The 17592-nt window shown below is 45.0% G+C and overlaps 1 protein-coding gene across 1 annotated transcript in view; it reads right to left on the bottom strand.

The window, feature by feature from the left end:
• Window positions 1-10166: 10166 nt before the first annotated feature.
• The window catches only part of LRRC38 (leucine rich repeat containing 38), a 112584-nt gene continuing 105158 nt past the window's right edge, over window positions 10167-17592 (bottom strand). Inside the window, exon 2 of the mRNA XM_074019793.1 lies at window positions 10167-10421. Coding sequence (XP_073875894.1) covers window positions 10396-10421 — 26 coding nt within the window. The 3' untranslated portion in view covers window positions 10167-10395. The remainder of the gene's footprint in view (window positions 10422-17592) is intronic.

The following is a 17592-nucleotide window of genomic DNA, read 5'->3' as shown; positions in this document are numbered from 1 at the left end:
GGCATGAACCACTACCCCTGCCTGTTGCTTTTTTGTTGTTTTTTTGTTTTGTTTTATTTTGTTTTGTTTTTTGAGATAAGGCCTTCTTCGCTCTGTTGCCCAGGCTAGAGCTCAGTGGCACAATCATAGCTCATAGCAGCCTTGAACTCCTGGACTCAAGTGATCCTTCTGCTGCAGCCTCCTGAGTAGTGGTCATGTTCTATTTCCCTTACACATAGGCTTCCAATCTCCATAATGTGTGTCAAACCAAAGAGTCTGATTACAGAGGGAGTCTGGAACACTGCCTAGTTAAACCCAGTTGCACTAAGGTTTTCTGTGCACAGAAATAAATTTCCAGGCCTTGCTTGGTGGCTCACACCTGTAATCCCAGCACTAGTGGAAGCCGAGTCAGGCAGATTGCTTGAGCCCAGAGGCCAGGAGTTAGTGACCAGCCAGGGCAGCATGGTGAAACTCTGTCTCTACAAAAAATAAAAAAACACTAAACCTAGCCAGGCATGGCAGCACATGCCTGTAATCCTAGCTATTTAGGAGGCCGATTTGGAGGATTGATTGAGCCTGGCAGGTCAAGGCTGCAATAAACTGTGATCGTGCCACTGCACTCCAGCCCGGGTTGCAAAACAAGACCCTGTCTCGAAAAAGAAAAACAAAAATAAAGATTTTTTAAAAAATGTATACATAGCCAGCAATTGCTTTGCTTAGTGAAAGAAGCTAAACTTTGCACAGTAGAACTTAGAAAATGTTCAGTTTGAGGCCAGGCACAGTGGCTCACACCTGTAATCCCAGCACTTTGGAAGGCCAAGGTGGGAGGATCGTTTGAGGTAAGGAGTTCGAGGCCAGCCTGGCCAACATGGTGAAACCCCGTCTCTACTAAAAATACAAAAATTAGCCCAGCATAGTGGCACACACCGGTAGTTACAGCTACTTGGGAGACTGAGGCAGGAAAATCGCTTGAACCTGGGAGGCAGAGGTTACAGTGAGCAGAGATCGCACAACTGCACTCCAGCCTGGTGACGGAGCGAGACTCCATCAAAAAAAAAAAAAAAAAAAAAAGATCAGTGGTAAAACTTTTGGTTAGGGTAATCTAGTCTTCCCTGTAGGTGTAGCTAATTTTATTTTATTTTTATTTATTATTACTTTTTTGAGACAGAGTCTTCCTCTGTTGCCCAGGCTGGGGTACAAAGGTACGATCTCGGCTCACTGCAACCTCTGCCTCCTGGGTTCAAGTGATTCTCCTGTCTCAGCCTCCCTAGTAGCTGGGAATACAGACGTGCACCACCATGTCCAGCTAATTTTTGTATTTTTAGTAGAGAATGGGGTTTCACCATGTTGGCCAGGCTGGTCTCGAACTCTTGACCACAAGTGATCCACCCGCCTCAGCCTCCCAAAGTGCTGGGATTACAGACGTGAGCCACCCTGCCTGGCCTGATTTCGCTAATTTTAGTTTCAAGATATCATGTGTTCATTTAACCTTTGCAGAAGGCTGAGGATAACAAGAGCAATGGTAGTGCCATTAAATTTGTAAAATCTTCTTTAAGCATTTAATAACCTGTCCAGTAAAGTGTGTTCCTGAGACAGGATTGTTCCTTTGACCTTGACCTTCTTCATGCGCAGGAACTAGAGTGACTTGTTTCACTCTGGCTGCAGTCTGTGGATGGCTAAGCGTGAACAGCTCAGTGTAGGGTCAGGGCGACAGCTTCCCGCACCTGCCCTTTTTGACATCCAAGTTCTTACTCAGTGTAAAGGAAGAACCAGGTCACATTAACTTTTTTTTTTTTTTTTTTTTTTTTTGAGACGGAATCTCGCTGTGTCACCCAGGCTGGAGTGCAGTGGCGCAATCTCGGCTCACTGCAAGCTCCGCCTCCCGGGTTTACGCCATTCTCCTGCCTCAGCCTCCGAGTAGCTGGGACTACAGGCGCCCGCCACCACGCCCGGCTAGTTTTTTGTATTTTTAGTAGAGACGGGGTTTCACCATGTTAGCCAGGATGGTCTCAATCTCCTGACTTCGTGATCCACCCGCCTCGGCCTCCCAAAGTACTGGGATTACAGGCTTGAGCCACCGCGCCCGGCCAACTATTTAAAGAGTAGCATATGTCAAGGATTTTATTGGGCGATAAATGGGGCTCTCAGTGAAAAGGGGATTTAGAAAGGGGATGGTGCAGCAAGAAGGTGATCTTCCCCTGAAGCCATACCACCTGAAGTCAGCTGCATCTCTCTCTAGGCTTTAATGCTCATCAGCTTGTATCCCCAGCGTTCAGCCACTTGTTTTCCGATGCTCAGCATCTTGCATCCCCGACCACTTGCAACAGCCGCTTGCTCTGCCAGCTGGTCTTTTTATGGGCCCAGGATAGGGTGTGGGGAAGGCCAAAAGGGCAATCATTTGGACAGAAAAATGGGGTTAGCTGTTTTCACTTAGGGCCGAGGTTCCAGACTTGTGGATGGGTTTAGCTGGGAGCCCAGCTGTTCTGTATCATTTCCCTATTGCTGGCCAACAAGGTAAAACCCTGTCTCTACCAAAAATACAAAAATTTGCTGGGCATGGTTGTGTGTGGCTGTAGTCCCACCTACTCAGGAGGCTGAGTCAGGAGAATCAGGTGAAGCCAGGAGACAGAGGTTGCAGTGAGCTGAGATTGTGCCACTGCACTCCAGCCTGGGAGACAGAGCAAGACTCTGTCTCAAAAAGAAAAAAAAAGAAAAGAAAAGAAACACAATAATTTATTTGGTGTTTGTTTGTTTGTTTTTAGAGACACAGTCTGACTCTGCTGTCCGGGCTGGAGTGGCACGATCTCGCTCAAGTGATTCTCCTGCCTCAGCCTCTCAAGTAGCTGGGATTACAGGCACCCACCACCATGCCCAGCTACTTTTTGTATGTTTAGTAGACATGGGGTTTCACCAAGCTGGCCAGGCTGATCTCAAACTCCTGACCTCAGGTAATCCAACCACCTTGGCCTTCCAAAAGTGCTGGGATTACAGGCATAAGCCACTGCGCCTGGTATAATTATGGTTTAGGAGTCATGCAGCTGGAGGCTACAAGATTCTGGCCCTCCCCAGAGTGCTCATGGGGATAATATCACCATTGTAAAGCCTAACATTGGTGCTTGGGATATTTTGCAGACCCTGCACTTGACGGATCAGCTGGCACCACTCACATCAGTAAAACGGCCCATCTGATCCCATGGCCCCCACCCAGGAACTGACTCAGTGCAAGAGGACAGTTTTGACTCCCAAAGATTTCATTTCTGACCCAGTCAATAAGCACTCCTCGATGACTGGCTTTCCCTAACCCACCCAGTTGTCCTTAAAAGCTCTGATCCCTGTATGCTCCAGGAGACGGATTTGAGTAATAAAATTTCGCTCTCCCACACAGCTGGTCTGTGTTAATTAACTTTTTCTCTATTGTAGTTCCCCCGTCTTGATAAATTGGCTCTGTCTTGCCCAGGCTGGAGTGCAATGGCGTGATCTTGGCTCACCACAACCTCCGCCTCCCAGGTTCAAGTAATTATCCTGTCTCAGCCCCCCGAGTAGCTGGGATTACAGGCATGCGCCACCACACCTGGCTAATTTTGTACTTTTAGTAGAGACAGAGTTTCTCCATATTGTCCAGGCTGGTCTCGAACTCCCAACCTCAGGTGATCCACCCTCCTCGGCCTCCCAAAGTGCTGGGATTGCAGATGTGAGCCACTGCGCCCGGCATAACTCATGATATATAGGGTTAAATAAAACCCATCTGGTGAGAATTTATGATTTGTAGGGTATGACTCCCCAGACCCCTTAGATAGGAATTTGGACAAGATAAAAAAATTGAGTTTAGCCCTCATTAGTAAAAAACAACATAAATAAAATGGAAACTGATAAGATTAAATAGGTCTTAACACTCCTAAAGGTTGAGCAGACCAAAGGGAGCCCCTAATGGTTCCTCAACATCAAAGGAGCCCAATCCAGTTTTCTGCATTTACCCAACATTGGAGAAATTGCTCTTCTTTTCTTTCTTTCTTTCTTTTTTTTTTTTTTTTTGAGACAGGGTCTTACTCTGATGCCAAGGCTGGAATGCAATGGCGAGATCTTGGCTCGCTACGACATTGACCTCCCAACCTCCCAAGCTCAAGCAGTCTTCCCACTTCACATTTCCAAAGTGCTGGGGTACGAGGGTGAGCCACCATGCCCGGCCTGAAATTTCTTAGAAAGGAGGAGGCAAAGATCACAATGGGAAAGCTGACCTAGATGGCCATGGTGGTACACGCCTGTAGACCCAGCTAATCAGGAGGCTGAGGTCGAAGGATTGCCTGAGCCCAAGAGGTTGAGGCTGCAGTGAGCTGACCTTGCCACTGCACTCCAGCCTGGGCAAAAGAGATCCTCTAAAAAAAACAAAAACAAAAAAGAGAGAGAGAGAGATTGAAAGACAGACAGAGAGAGAGGAAAGAAGGAAGGAAGGAAAGAAGAAAGGAAGGAAGGAAGGAAGGAAGGAAGGAAGGAAGGAAGGAAGGAAGGAAGGAAGGAAGGAAGGAAGGAAGGAAGTTGACCGCAATCACCTGGGGCAATGTTGAGATAGATAAATAAGAAAAGATTGACAAAGGATTCCAGTCCCTGGGCTCAACCCCCTTCAGGGACCCCAAATCCTTTTTCACTAGAAAGGGCAACATGGTCTGGGGGTAAAGAAGAAAAAAGATTCCTGAGACCAGTACATTAAAATAAAGGGGTTGATAAGATTATGCAAGTTAAAATAAAACAGACTTTATGTAAAGTAGTAGTGACTCTTTTACCTACATGTTTTATATATATATATATATATATATATATATATATATAAACAGCCTGTAGCCCAGGCTGGAGTGCAGTGGCACGATCTCTTTTCACTGCAACTTCCGCTTCCTGGGTTCAAGCAATTCTCCTGCCTCAGCCTCCTGATTATAGGCACCTACCACCACACCTAGCTAATTTTTTTTTTTTTTTTTTTTTTTTTTTTTTTTTTTGTGATGTAGTCTCATTCCTGTTGCCCAGGCTGGAGTGCAGTGGCACAATTTTGGCTCCCTGCAGCCTCTGCCTCCTGGGTTGAGGTGATTCTCCTGCCTCAGCCTCCCCAGTGGCTGGGATTATTGGCACCCACCACCACGCCCGGCTAAATTTTGTATATTTTTTTTTAATAGAGACAGGGTTTCCCTATGTTGGCCAAGCTGGTCTGGATCTCCTGATCTCAGGTGATATGCCTTCCTCGGCCTCCCAAAGTGTTAGGATTACAGGTGTGAGCCACCACATCCAGCCAAAAATTGTATCTGACTGCAGAGTATTTTCCCTACCTAGTACTGTGAAACATGAGGCATGTACATTCACCCTTCAAGCAATATTAACTGGATGTGCTAAATGGGAACCAGTAATGTTGCCCAAGACTACAGATTGTAGAATGGAAGCTAAGGTGCTGGTAGAAACACATTCTCCACTCGATAGTTCCCTGTGGAGCATCTACTGGGCCTCATGACAAAAGCCTGTGACCATCTCCCAACAATGTCTACTGCTGTCATTGCTGGACACATCCTTCCTGCCCACTGCGCAGACTAAGCCAGCTCACTGACACCATGGCATCACAGTAAAGAAAGAGTTTAATTGGTGCCCGGCATAGTGGCTCATGCCACTACGTGATCTGCCCACCACGGCCTCCCAGAGTGCTGGAATTGTGAGCCACTGTGTCCAGTCTAATTTTTGTATTTTTAGTAGAGACAGGGTTTCACTGTGTTGGCCAGGCTGGTATCAAACTCCCGAACTCAGGAGGTGATCCGCTCACCTCGGCCTCCCAAAGTGCTGGAATTACAGGCGTGAGCCACTGTGCCTGGCCCACAAATTGTTTTTACTGTAATTTTCCTTTGGCAGAAACGGAGGCTAGAGAGGAAAAAAACATGTTTCATAGGAAAACTATAATACACTTGTTCCTAGATTTCAACTGTGACTTTCGTTTTTGAGTTATTATTTGCCTACAAGTTGGGCTAAATCCTGAATTATTTCCTGGCTGCAATACTTCTCTAAAGAAGAACCGAGTGATATTTTTCTTTATGTTGTTTTTAATTGGCTCTTTAATGAAATAGATTTCTTTTTCATTGTGACACACCAATTTACTTTTGATCGTGAAATTATTAATGTTATTTACCTCTCATTCTTTCATTTCCTCTGAGAAAACCAGAATCACATTATTCTGAAAACTAGAAATGATTTAACAAAGCCTGGGACTCTCCCTGTTTTAGAATCCCACTGGGCCCGATCTGTTCTGCATTGCCAATGTACTGCTTCTAAAACTACAGAAGTGCCCCACCCCCCAGGCCAAGGGATTATTGTGGAAGACGTGGATGCATGAAACTGTAAGGGCTGGTTTTGAGGGACAGAATTATTTCAAATTCTCCAACTCAAGAATGGGCACAGCCGGGCGCCGTGGCTCACACCTGTAATCCTAGCACTTTGGGAAGCCGAGGTGGGCAGATCAAGAGGTCGAGAGATCAAGACCCTCGTGGCCAACATGGTGAAACCCTGTCTCCACAAAAAATACAAAACTTAGCTGGGTGTGGTGGGCGGGGGACGCCTATAGTTCCAGCTACTTGGAAGGCTGAGGCAGGAGATTCCTTGAACCCGGGAGGAAGAGGTTGCAGTGAGCCGAGATCACGAGATCAGGCCACTGCACGCCAGCCTGGTGACAGAGTGAGACACTATTAAAAAAAAAACAAAAAAATTATGTTTTGTATAGCTAATCGCTACAAGTCTAACTGAAACCAAGGTTGCAGTAGCTCAATGCATAGAATTTACAGATAAGTCAGTTTTGTAACCTTGCTTTTTGGCTTTGGTTTTAGGCTTATGTTGCTTAAAAGGTTTTAAGGGTTGATGCATGCCTGCCCACCACCATGCTCATCTGGCCTAGGATGCTTTAATTGGCTGTAAGTCTTTTGGCTCTGAATCTCATGTCCCTAGGAGTCCCACCTAAGGGCTGGGTGGACCGAGGCAGGTAGCTGCGCCACCCTGTCATCCACGAGACAAATTAAAACTTTGGCCATTGATGCTGCTTCTGGCATATCTTGGCGAACAGGGGGAAAATGAGAAATAACAGTGAATTTCTAAGCCCGCTGACTGAAGAAACAGACCCCCTGTTGGTCAAGAGGGACCCCCAGTTATCCTTGAAAACTGAGTTCTCAAGGAGAACAAGATGGTGGGCAGGGGGTTCCACACACTTCACTATACTCCCTCCCTTGCTAACCACCATTAGCCATTCTCTAGTAAAAATACAAAAATTAGCCAGGCGTGGTGGCACGCATTTGTAATCCCAGCCACTCAGGAGGCTGAGGCAGGAGAATCGATTGAACTCAGGAGGTGGAGTTTGTAGTGAGCCGAGATCGTGCCACTACACTCCAGCCTGGACCACAAAGCGAGACTCTGTTACAAAACAAAACAAAACAAAACAAAACATAATCAGTTGAATATTTGAATTCAACCAATGTATTTAAACAAATAAATAAGAACAAAAGCACCAGAAAATGATCATCTTAATTGATGTAGGAAAAACATTTGAAAAAATTCAATGACTCATTCAGGATTTTAAAAATATTCTCAGCAAATAAGAAAATAATTCCTCAATATGAATTCCTCAATGGGATTACAGGCACACACCACCCTCCTTATCAGTCAGTCCCTTAGTAAATTCCATCAGTGTTTGTTAGGATTAGGGTGGAAGTCGAGAATTCATTCATTAATGCCCTCCACGGAGAAGGAGTTGTTCTAATATGTGACCTTCCTAGTTTTGAGCTTGAGACAGGGAAGGGTTCAATCTGTTCCTGAGATTAGACTGAAAAACAAAACTTGAAAGGTTTATGGTTCACAGACCTTTGGCTGGATCAACATTATCTAAATGAATTCTTGACTTGCACCCTAATACCAACACTTTCTGTTTCATGACTGGATATCCAAAGGATTGAATGGCCACCTGAATTCACAGGCTTAACTGGGTGGAACTTCAGAAATCCAATCAGGCATCACCCTCTGATGGGAAGTTGGTGGTTAAAAAGGGGAGGTGTGATGAGAAAGGTTCAAAAAAACTTGTGAGCACCCCCGGAAGAGATCCAGAGCACACTCCAATGAGTGACCTCCATGAGGTCCAAGCACACTGCAAACTGAGTCCAGATCTGGTAAGTCAGGGACCTCCACAAAGGGCACTCCTATGACTCACAGTAAGCCAGTCAGGATGGCAACATCGCAGGTCAAGGCGACACAGAGAATTCTCCTGCCTGTTTTTCAGATGAACAGATAAAGTCTTTGATTTTTCCTCTAATACAGTTTTATCTACACTCCAAATATATATATTTTTGTTTGTTTGTTTGTTTGTTTGTTTTTTTGAGACGGAGTCTCGCTCTGTAGCCCAGGCTGGAGTGCAGTGGCCGGATCTCAGCTCACTGCAAGCTCCGCCTCTTGGGTTCACGCCATTCTCCGGCCTCAGCCTCCCGAGTAGCTGGGACTACAGGAGCCCGCCACCTCGCCCAGCTATTTTTTGTATTTCTTAGTAGAGACGGGGTTTCACCGTGTTAGCCAGGATGGTCTCGATCTCCTGACCTCATGATCCGCCCATCTCGGCCTCCCAAAGTGCTGGGATTACAGGCGTGAGCCACCGCGCCCGGCCTGTTTGTTTGTTTTTGTTTTGAGACAGAGTCTCACTCTTGCCCAGGCTGGAGTACAGTGGCACAATCTCGGCTCACTGCAACCTCTGCCTCCCGGGTTCAAGCAATTCTCCTGCCTCAGCCTCCTGAGTAGCTGGGAGTACAGGAGCACAGGAGCACACCACCACGCCTGGCTAATTTTTTGTATTTTTAGTAGAGACGGGGTTTCACCATGTTGGCCAGTATGATCTCCATCTCCGACCTTGTGATCCGCCTGCCTCAGCCTCATAAAGTGCTGGGATTACAGGCATGAGCCACCGCGCCTGGCGCCTGACGCCTATTCATTCTTCAATGGAGATGGCATGTGAGGATTACTTTATAAAATTCATAGAAATATTTTTTCTTCCCACCCCAATCCAAACCATTACCATGCAACTTGGTGTCAATGGAAGTTAAAGCTGTTGAGGCAGAAATAATTAATAAAGCTTCATTGGAAACTAAATGTGAGGATCGACCTGGAAGACACACTGACAAAGTGGGTGTGTACCAAAGTCTGTTACAAGTTGGAATGCTTTTGTGAGAAAGGTTAAAAGAAGAGAATGGGACTCCTCATATCAGTTTGGTTTTTCTGTTTGTTTGTTTTTGTTTTCTTGACCTGGCAAGCCTCAAATAGAGTTGTTTTTTGAATGTGTCCTTTCCATTGGAAGATATAATACAGAGGCTACCATCATTGGCCTTAGATGACAACATAATAGGCTAAAATATTTTCCTTGCAAGACAACCAGTAAAACTTCATGATCAGAATCAAATCAGTGTCCTTCTCACCGTCTGTAGGTGAAGCCTTCACCAGTACTTGAAGAGTTTGAGGCACTCATGAACTCACGATCAGATTCTTTACTCAGGGACAGGATGTAAGCCAATCCTAAGACCTTCCACAGGTGGTTAATTTGGAAGCCTGCCCAGTGTGACCTGCAGGTTTTCACTGGCAATATGCAGGTGCAGATATGACAAAGAATAACCATAACCTTCATATCACCCCCAGCTGGTTAGGAATGGGATCCTTTTGACCCTTTCTCTCCACAAAACCAGGTTACTCATCTTGTGTGGTGACAAAATATTTGGTCTGCTTAACAGAGAAAGAGACTCTGTAAAAAAATAAAAATAAAAAAATAAGGACTTTTATTACGAAATGAGCAAAGCAATGGGAATAAATGTGAGATTATCCAGGGAGGTAAAAGAAGACAAAGATTTGAAAGGAAAAATAAGGAAGATTATATAAATTGTTTTGAAAGACTCATCCTTGCTCTTAAGGATCAAAACCAAAGGGGTATCAGTGCAATGTTGGATAGATTCCTCCTCCACCCACTCAGTAACCCCCAACATGTTTACCAAGTCTTGGTTCACTCCCAGGATCCCATTAAAACACCCAGCTCAACCCTGACCAGCCCCCACCCTCACTTCCCTTTGTAATTTTGACAAGACTTTATTACAGGACCATCAGGTTCCTATGCCTGCAGCATAGTAGTTTACCAACATTCTGAGACAGCAGGGTTTGCAGCAGAGAGTTTAATGATCACAGGGTGGCTGAATGAGAAGCTAGGAGGAGATCCTCAAATTCATCTCCCCAAGAATTACTCAGGGTTTTCAGGGGATCATGGATAGCAAGGGGCTGGAAAGTTGGTGTATTTTGGTGGCGGTAAGAGGTATGAAGTCATCAGGATGTTGAAACTGCATTTTTTGGTGAGTTGGTGCCTTGCAGGGCCCTTCAGATGAGCTGGCATCAGTAGTTTCCCTGATATGCAGAACCTGAAAGAATATGTCAAATGAAAAAGAATGTCTTACAATGCTTAAATTGTTGTCTGCAGGGCAGTTAAGGGGAACATGTAATCTAAGGTCTACATGATTTGGGGACAGCAGGCTGCCAGCAACCATGAGGAAGAGGTCGGAGAGCAAGCTGACCTCATGATGAATGCTGAGTGCGCTGCGAGCTTGGTTTATTTTGGTTTCTCCCCCTCCCTTCTTCACTGATTAAATTTCTAAAGTTTATAGGTATGGTTTGAATTTCTTCCAAAGAAGTCTTAACCTAAGCCCTGAGACCACTCATGTCCTCAGTGGCACCCCCCTTCCACCAGAACGAGTGTATAATCTGCTACATTAGGTGATGTAAAACCCAGAAGACCATTCGATACATGGAGATTTTTATTCTGATTTTGTAGGGACGACACCTCTGTTTTTACAAATCTATTTTCACTATAAAGCATTTTTTATTTTTTGAGATGGAGTCTTGCTCTGTCGCCCAGGCTGGAGTGCCTCAGCCTCCTGAGTAGCTGCGATTACAGGCGCATGTCACCAAGCCCAGCTAATTTTTGTATTTTTAGTAGAAACCAGGTTTCACCATGTTGGTCAGGCTGGTCTCGAACCCCTGACCTCATGATCCACCCACCTTGGCCTCCCAAAGTGCTGGGATTACAGGTGTGGGCCACCGCGCCCGGCCACTGTAAAGTGTTTTTATAATTTTGATGTGGCCAAAGATCTCCCAACAATACTACTTTCAGATTTTATTTTTCTCTCTAATATCTTGATCAAACCCTTCCCTGCCTCACACTCAGGACTGTGAAGGTCACATATTAGTAAAATTCCATCAGTGTTTGTGGAGCTCATGAATGAATGAATTCTTTTTTTTTCTTTTTTCTTTTTCTTTTCTTTTTTTTCTTTTTTTTTTTTTTTTTTTTTGACAGAGTCTCCCTCTGTCGCCCAGGCTGGAGTGCAATGGTACAATCTCTGCTCACTGCAACCTCTGTCTCCCGGGTTCGAGCAATTCTCCCACCTCAGCCTCCCAAGTAGCTGCATTACAGGCCCCCACCATCATGCCCAGCCAATTATTTTATTTTGAGACAGAGACGGGGTTTCACCATGCTGGCCAGGCTGGTCTTGAACTCCTGACCTCAGGTGATCCACCTCCTTTGGCCTCCCAAAGTGCTGGGATTACAGGCCTGAGCCACCGAGCCTTGAATGAATGAATTCTTGACTTCTACCCTATCCCTAATGCTGTCACTTTCTTGATTCATGAAATGAATCATATCTGATATGAATGGATATCTGGTTCAATCCATTAATCTGTGGAGAACCAAAAACCCAATCAGGATTAACTGGGTGGAGCTTCAGAAATGCAATCAGATATCACTTTTTGATTGGAATTTAGCAGTGGATATGTGGAGGGGTGTGGATGGGAGTTGTGATTAGAAAGGTCAATAAAAGCTTCTAAAGACCCACAGGAGAGACCCAAAGTCTTCAAGTCTGGAGTTACTGCTCGGTTCTTCCTGAGGTCTGAGCACCCTGCAAACTCAGTCCACATCTGGTAAGTCCCTAATCTCTACAAGGACAAGCCCATTTGATCTACAGTCAACCCGTGTGGGATGGTGACAGTGCAGGCACAGAGTTATATCCTGTTTTTTTGTTTGTTTTTTTGGTTTTTTGGTTTTTTTTTTTTTGTATGAACAATTTGAAGCTTTGAATTTTTTCTTTTAAATGCAGTTTTGTCTTTATTTCAAACATTTTGATTTGTGCTTTGCTTTATATCATTTCTTTTTTTTTTTTTTTTTTTTTTTTTGAGCGGAGTCTTCACTCTGTCGCCCAGGCTGGAGTGCAGTGGCACGATCTCGGCTCACTGCAAGCTCCGCCTCCTGGGTTCGCGCCATTCTCCTGCCTCAGCCTCCCGAGTAGCTGGGACTACAGGCGCCCGCCACCGTGCCCAGCTAATTTTTTGTATTTTAGTAGAGACGGGGTTGCACCGTGTTAGCCAGGATGGTCTCGATCTCCTGACCTCGTGATCCGCCCGCCTCGGCCTCCCAAAGTGCCGGGATTACAGGCGTGAGCCACCACGCCCGGCCGTTTTATGTCATTTCAGAATTGGGAAATGTAATTCATGCCTATAACTGTGGGAGCAGTAATTCATGCCTATAACCTGAACACTGGGAGGCCAAGGTGGGAGGATCATTTGAGCCCAGGGTTTCAAGACCAATCTGGGCAACATGGCAAAACTCCATTTCCACAAAACATTTTTTTTTGGGTGGGGGATAGAGTCTTGCTCTGTTGGCCCGGCTGGAGTGCAGTGGCCTGATCTCGGCTCACTGCAACCTCCACCTCCCAGGCTCAAGCAATTCTCATGCCTCAGCCTCTTGAGTAGCTGTGATTACAGCTGCCTGCCACCATGCCTGGCTAATTTTTGTATTTTTAGTAGAGGTGGGGTTTCACCATGTTGGCCAGACTGGTCTCGAACTCTTGACCTCAAGTGATCCACCCATCTTGGCCTCACAAAGTGCTGGGATTATAACCATGAACCACCAGTCCCCAGCATCTACATAAAATATTTTTAAATTAGCCAAGCGTGGTGGCATGCATCTGTAGTCCCAGCTATTTGGGTGGCTGAGGTGGGAGAATCCCTTGAGCCTGGAAGTTTGAGGCTGCAGTGAGCCATCCTCCCACCACTGCTATACTCCAGCCTGGGCAACAGAGTGAGACCTTTCCCCCCCACACAAAAAAGAGTCTTAAGCAAACAGCTAAAAAAAATCCAACTACTTGAAATCAGTAGGCAGATCCCAACCCACCCCCCAACCCTCAAAAAAGGGGAGAAAGAGTTGAGAGGCCTCTACATACTAGCATCCCATTCAGACTGTTTAATCCTACAATTGTGGTTTTGTAAGAAAAACAGTCTTAAAGATTTCCAATAATTCCCACAGTGGCCATAAATTATCCTGGGTGTGTAATTTTCCCATCAGTTTAAAAATGCATATGAGAATAACCATGAATTTTGAATGTATAGCTGGTTGGAGTCCCAGAAGCTTTGTCTGGGATGCCTTAGAATTTTGAGGATCCCATTCCACTTCTTAATAATATCTCTAGAGCAAAGGAAATCTTAAATTCTGTTGGAATGTGAAGTTTGGGCAAAGTGATTTGCTTTGACAAGTGTTCCTTGTACAGAATTCTCTTTTTATACTTGGTGGCGGCCTGCGCCCGCATTGTTCCACCAGTGACCAAGTCTTTCCGAGTTGCATGAAAATTGTCTTGAGATTTGCTTATGTCCTAGTGGTAATTTTTGCCCACCCATGACCAGATTATCCTGACACTAGAGACTTTTTCTCTGGAGTCCTTTATACTTGGCTGTGACCACCATAGTGGCGTTTAATTGGTCATCTTGTGCTGCCTTTAATTTAATTTAATTTTTTTTTTTTTTTTTTAAGCAGAGTTTTGCTCTGTCACTCAGGCTAGAGAGTAGTGGCGCCATCTTGGCTCACTACAACCCACCTCCCAGGTTCAAGTGAATCTCATGCTTCAGCCTCTCAAGTAGCTGGGATTAGAGGCATAAGCCACCACACCAAGTTAATTTTTGTATTTCTAGTAGAGACAGGATTTCATTGTGTTTCCCAGGCTGGTCTCCAGCTCCTGGCTTCAAGTGATCAACCCACCTCGGCCTCCCAAAGTGTTGGGATTACAGGCATGAGCCAACACGCCTGGCCTCACATTCTTTAATTTTCTCAAACTGCTTTGCTGAGCTAAGCCCATGTCTTTGGGGAGGAAATACCCTTTAACTTCTTGGAAACATTGAACCTCTCTCACTCCCCTCAAGGATAATGTTGAATTTTCAGATTCTACATCTTCTCTTTTGTAGCTACTTAACCTTTTAATTTTTAACCTCAATCTAGACACAAGACTTTCAATTCTTGCAAGATTCCCAACAGATCCCCCAAGATCCCCCAACATATTCACATGTCGTGGTTTCTTCCCCAAATTTCATTTAAAACAATCAGCCCCACCCTGCCCGGCTCCCACCCTTCTTTTTCCTATCTAGTTTTCATTGTAATTGAATTATCCTACCTAGTTTTTCATGGTAATTTTGGCCTGATTTCCTTCAGAGAATCTTTGACCTTAATTTTAAACCGATCACATCCTCATTGTAACTCTTCCACCTGAATGGAGACGTGGGGGTGCATGCCTGTAATCCCAGCTACATGGAAGGATGAAGCATGACAATCACTTGAACCTGGGAGGTGGAGGTTACAGTGAACCGAGATGACACCACTGCACTCCAGCCTGGGCTAGGAAGTGAGACTCAGCCCCCAACCCCACCACACCAAAAAAAAATTAAATTATACCACCCAGGTAATCACTGGATACATGATGATTTCTATTGTGTTTTCTTAGGGAATGTCATCTCTGTCTTTGTACAACTTTTTTAACTCTGAAATATTTTGATAAATTTGTGACCAGGGATCCCTCAACAAAGATACTTTCAAGTTTTTTCTTTCTGTCTAATGTCAGGAAGAGATTCAACCCTTCCCTATCTCACACTCAGGACTATGAAAGACACATGTTAGTAAAGCTCCATGTTTGTGGAGTGAATCAGTGAATGAGTCCTGCACTTTCACCCTATCCCTAAATCTTTCACTTTGATGGATGAATATTTAAGTTCATCAGCTAATCTGGAAGAAAGCCAAAAATCCAATCAGGATTAACTGGGTGGAGTTAAGAAATCTAATCAAATGTAGTTTTCTTTTTTCTTTTTCTTTTTTTTTTTGTTTTTGTTTTTGAGATGAATCTAGCCTATTTCTCGGGCTGGACTGCAGTGGTACAATCTCAGCTCACTGCAACCTCTTCCTCCTGGGTTCAAGTGATCCTCCTGCCTCAGTCTCCCTAGTAGCTGGGACTACAGGCACACACCACTGCACCTGGCTAATTTTTGTATTTTTAGTAGAGACAGCGTTTTGCCATGTTGGCCAAGCTGGTCTCAAACTCCTGACCTCAAGGGATCTACCCTTCTCAGCCCCCTAAACTGCTGACACTACAGGTGTGAGCCACTGTGCCAAGCCAAGGTGTTTTCTGATTGGCAAAGGGGTGATGTGATTAGAAAGGTCCATAAAATCCTCTAAAGATCTATGGGAGAGACCTGAGGCCTGGAGTTACTTCTTGATACTGTGAGGAGTCCAAGCACCCTGAACACTGAGTCCAGATCTGGTAAGTTACCACCTCCATAAAGACACTCCCATTTGATCTGCAGTCAGCCAGCTTCAGATGGTTTCAGGCAGCCCAAGATGGCACAGAGAATTATCCTATCTGTTTTATCAGATGAATGAATTTTGGCTTTGAATTTTTCTCTAAATGCAGGTTTGTCTTTATCCTCAACATTTTGATTTATGCTTTGGTTTTTGCTGTTTCAAAAGTCTTAGATAAGAAGTTTTTGTGTTTTTGTTTTTTGTTTATTTGTTTGAGAAAGAGTCTCACTCTGTTGCCCAGGCTGGAGTGCAGTGGGGTGATCTCGGCTCACTGCAACCTCCGACTCCCTGGTTCAAGCAATTCTCCTGACTCAGCCTCTCAAGTAGCTGGGACTACAGGCGCCCGCCATCATGCCTGGATAATTTTTTTTTTCTTTAGTAGAGATGGGATATCACTGTTTTCCAGGCTGGTCTTGAACTCCTGACCTTGGGATCCACCCACCTCGGCCTCCCAAAGTGCTGGGATTACAGGCGTAAGCCACCACACCCAGACTTCTTGACATTTTAAATATATATTTTGTGACTTTGTGTGCCCTTAAATTATAGTTCATAGACTTTGGGGTATTGTGATTTTACAAGTTAGGTTTTCCTTTTTACTAAAAGTTTTTTTTTTGAGACAGGGTTTCACCTTGTCAACCAGGCTGGAGTGCAGTGGCGCAATCTCTGCTTCCTGGGTTCAAGCGATTCTCGTGCCTCAATCTTCCAAGTAACTGCAATGGCAGGTGCATGCCACCACACCCAGCTAATTTTTGTGGGCATTTTTTTTAGTAGAGACGGGGTTTCACCATGTTGGCCAGGCTAGTCTCCAACTCCTGACCTCAGGTGATACAACCGCTGTGGCCTCCTAAAGTGCTGGGATTACAGGTGTGAGCCACCACACCCGGCCCCTTCAATAAAAGTTTTAAAACATTGTATGTAATATATATATATTATGTAATTACATTCTATGTAATATATATATATAGACATAGTCTTGCTCTGTCACTCAGGCTGCAGTGGAGTGGCCCGATCTCAGCTCACTGCAACATCCACCTCCCAGGTTCAAGTTATTCTCCAGCTTCAGCTTCCCGAGTAGCTGGGATTACAGGTGTGTACCACCATGCCCAGCTAATTTTTTGTATTTTTAGTACAGACAGGATTTCACCATGTTGGCCAGGCTGACCTCAATCTATCTGCCCGCCTCGGCCTCTCAGAGTGCTGGGATTACAGGCATAAGTCACCATGCCCAGCCATTTTTAATGGTTCATTTTTAATATGTGTAAGAGGTGTGTATGCAAACATCTCTGTCTTGCGAATGATGCATAACACTGTCACATAGCTTTCAAAGTTTCCCACTGAAATTTTCAATAATGAGGCTGGGACGGTGGCTCATGTGTGTAATCCCAGCACTTTGGCAGGCCAAGGCGCGTGGATTGCTTGACTATAGGAGTTCAAGACCAGCCTGGACAACATAGGGAAACCCATTGTCTTTAAAAAACGTCAAAAACTAAAAGGTTAGCTAGGCATGGTGATGCATGCCTGTGGTCCCAGCTGCTTGGGAGACTGAGGTGGAAGAATCCTCTGAGCCTGGGAGGTCAAGGCTGCACTGAGCGGAGATTGTACCACTGCACTCCAGCCTGGGTGACACAGCAAGACCCTGTCGAACAAAAAAAGAAAAGAAAAAAAAGGAGGAAGGGAGGGATGAGGGAAAGAAGAGAGAGAGAAAGAGAAAGAAAGAAAGCTTAAATAATGAAAAGAAAACAAATGGAACCCATTCTAGGGATGCCCCGTGAATGTTCCCAACCAGCTAATTTGTAGGAACTGGGAATGTAGGCACGTAGGCTTGTGACACTCCCATTCCCAATGTTTTAGAACCTTGAGTAATTAGAAATTTCCCCCAAAGGTGGGAGGGGTTAGTTTTCAGGTTCCTCCAGGCTCACTAGTCACTG

The sequence above is a fragment of the Macaca fascicularis genome, chromosome 1 (assembly GCF_037993035.2).
Source record: "Macaca fascicularis isolate 582-1 chromosome 1, T2T-MFA8v1.1".
Taxonomy (NCBI): domain Eukaryota; kingdom Metazoa; phylum Chordata; class Mammalia; order Primates; family Cercopithecidae; genus Macaca; species Macaca fascicularis.
Note: the sequence above shows the minus strand (reverse complement) of the source record. Positions and strands in the feature narration are given on the sequence as shown.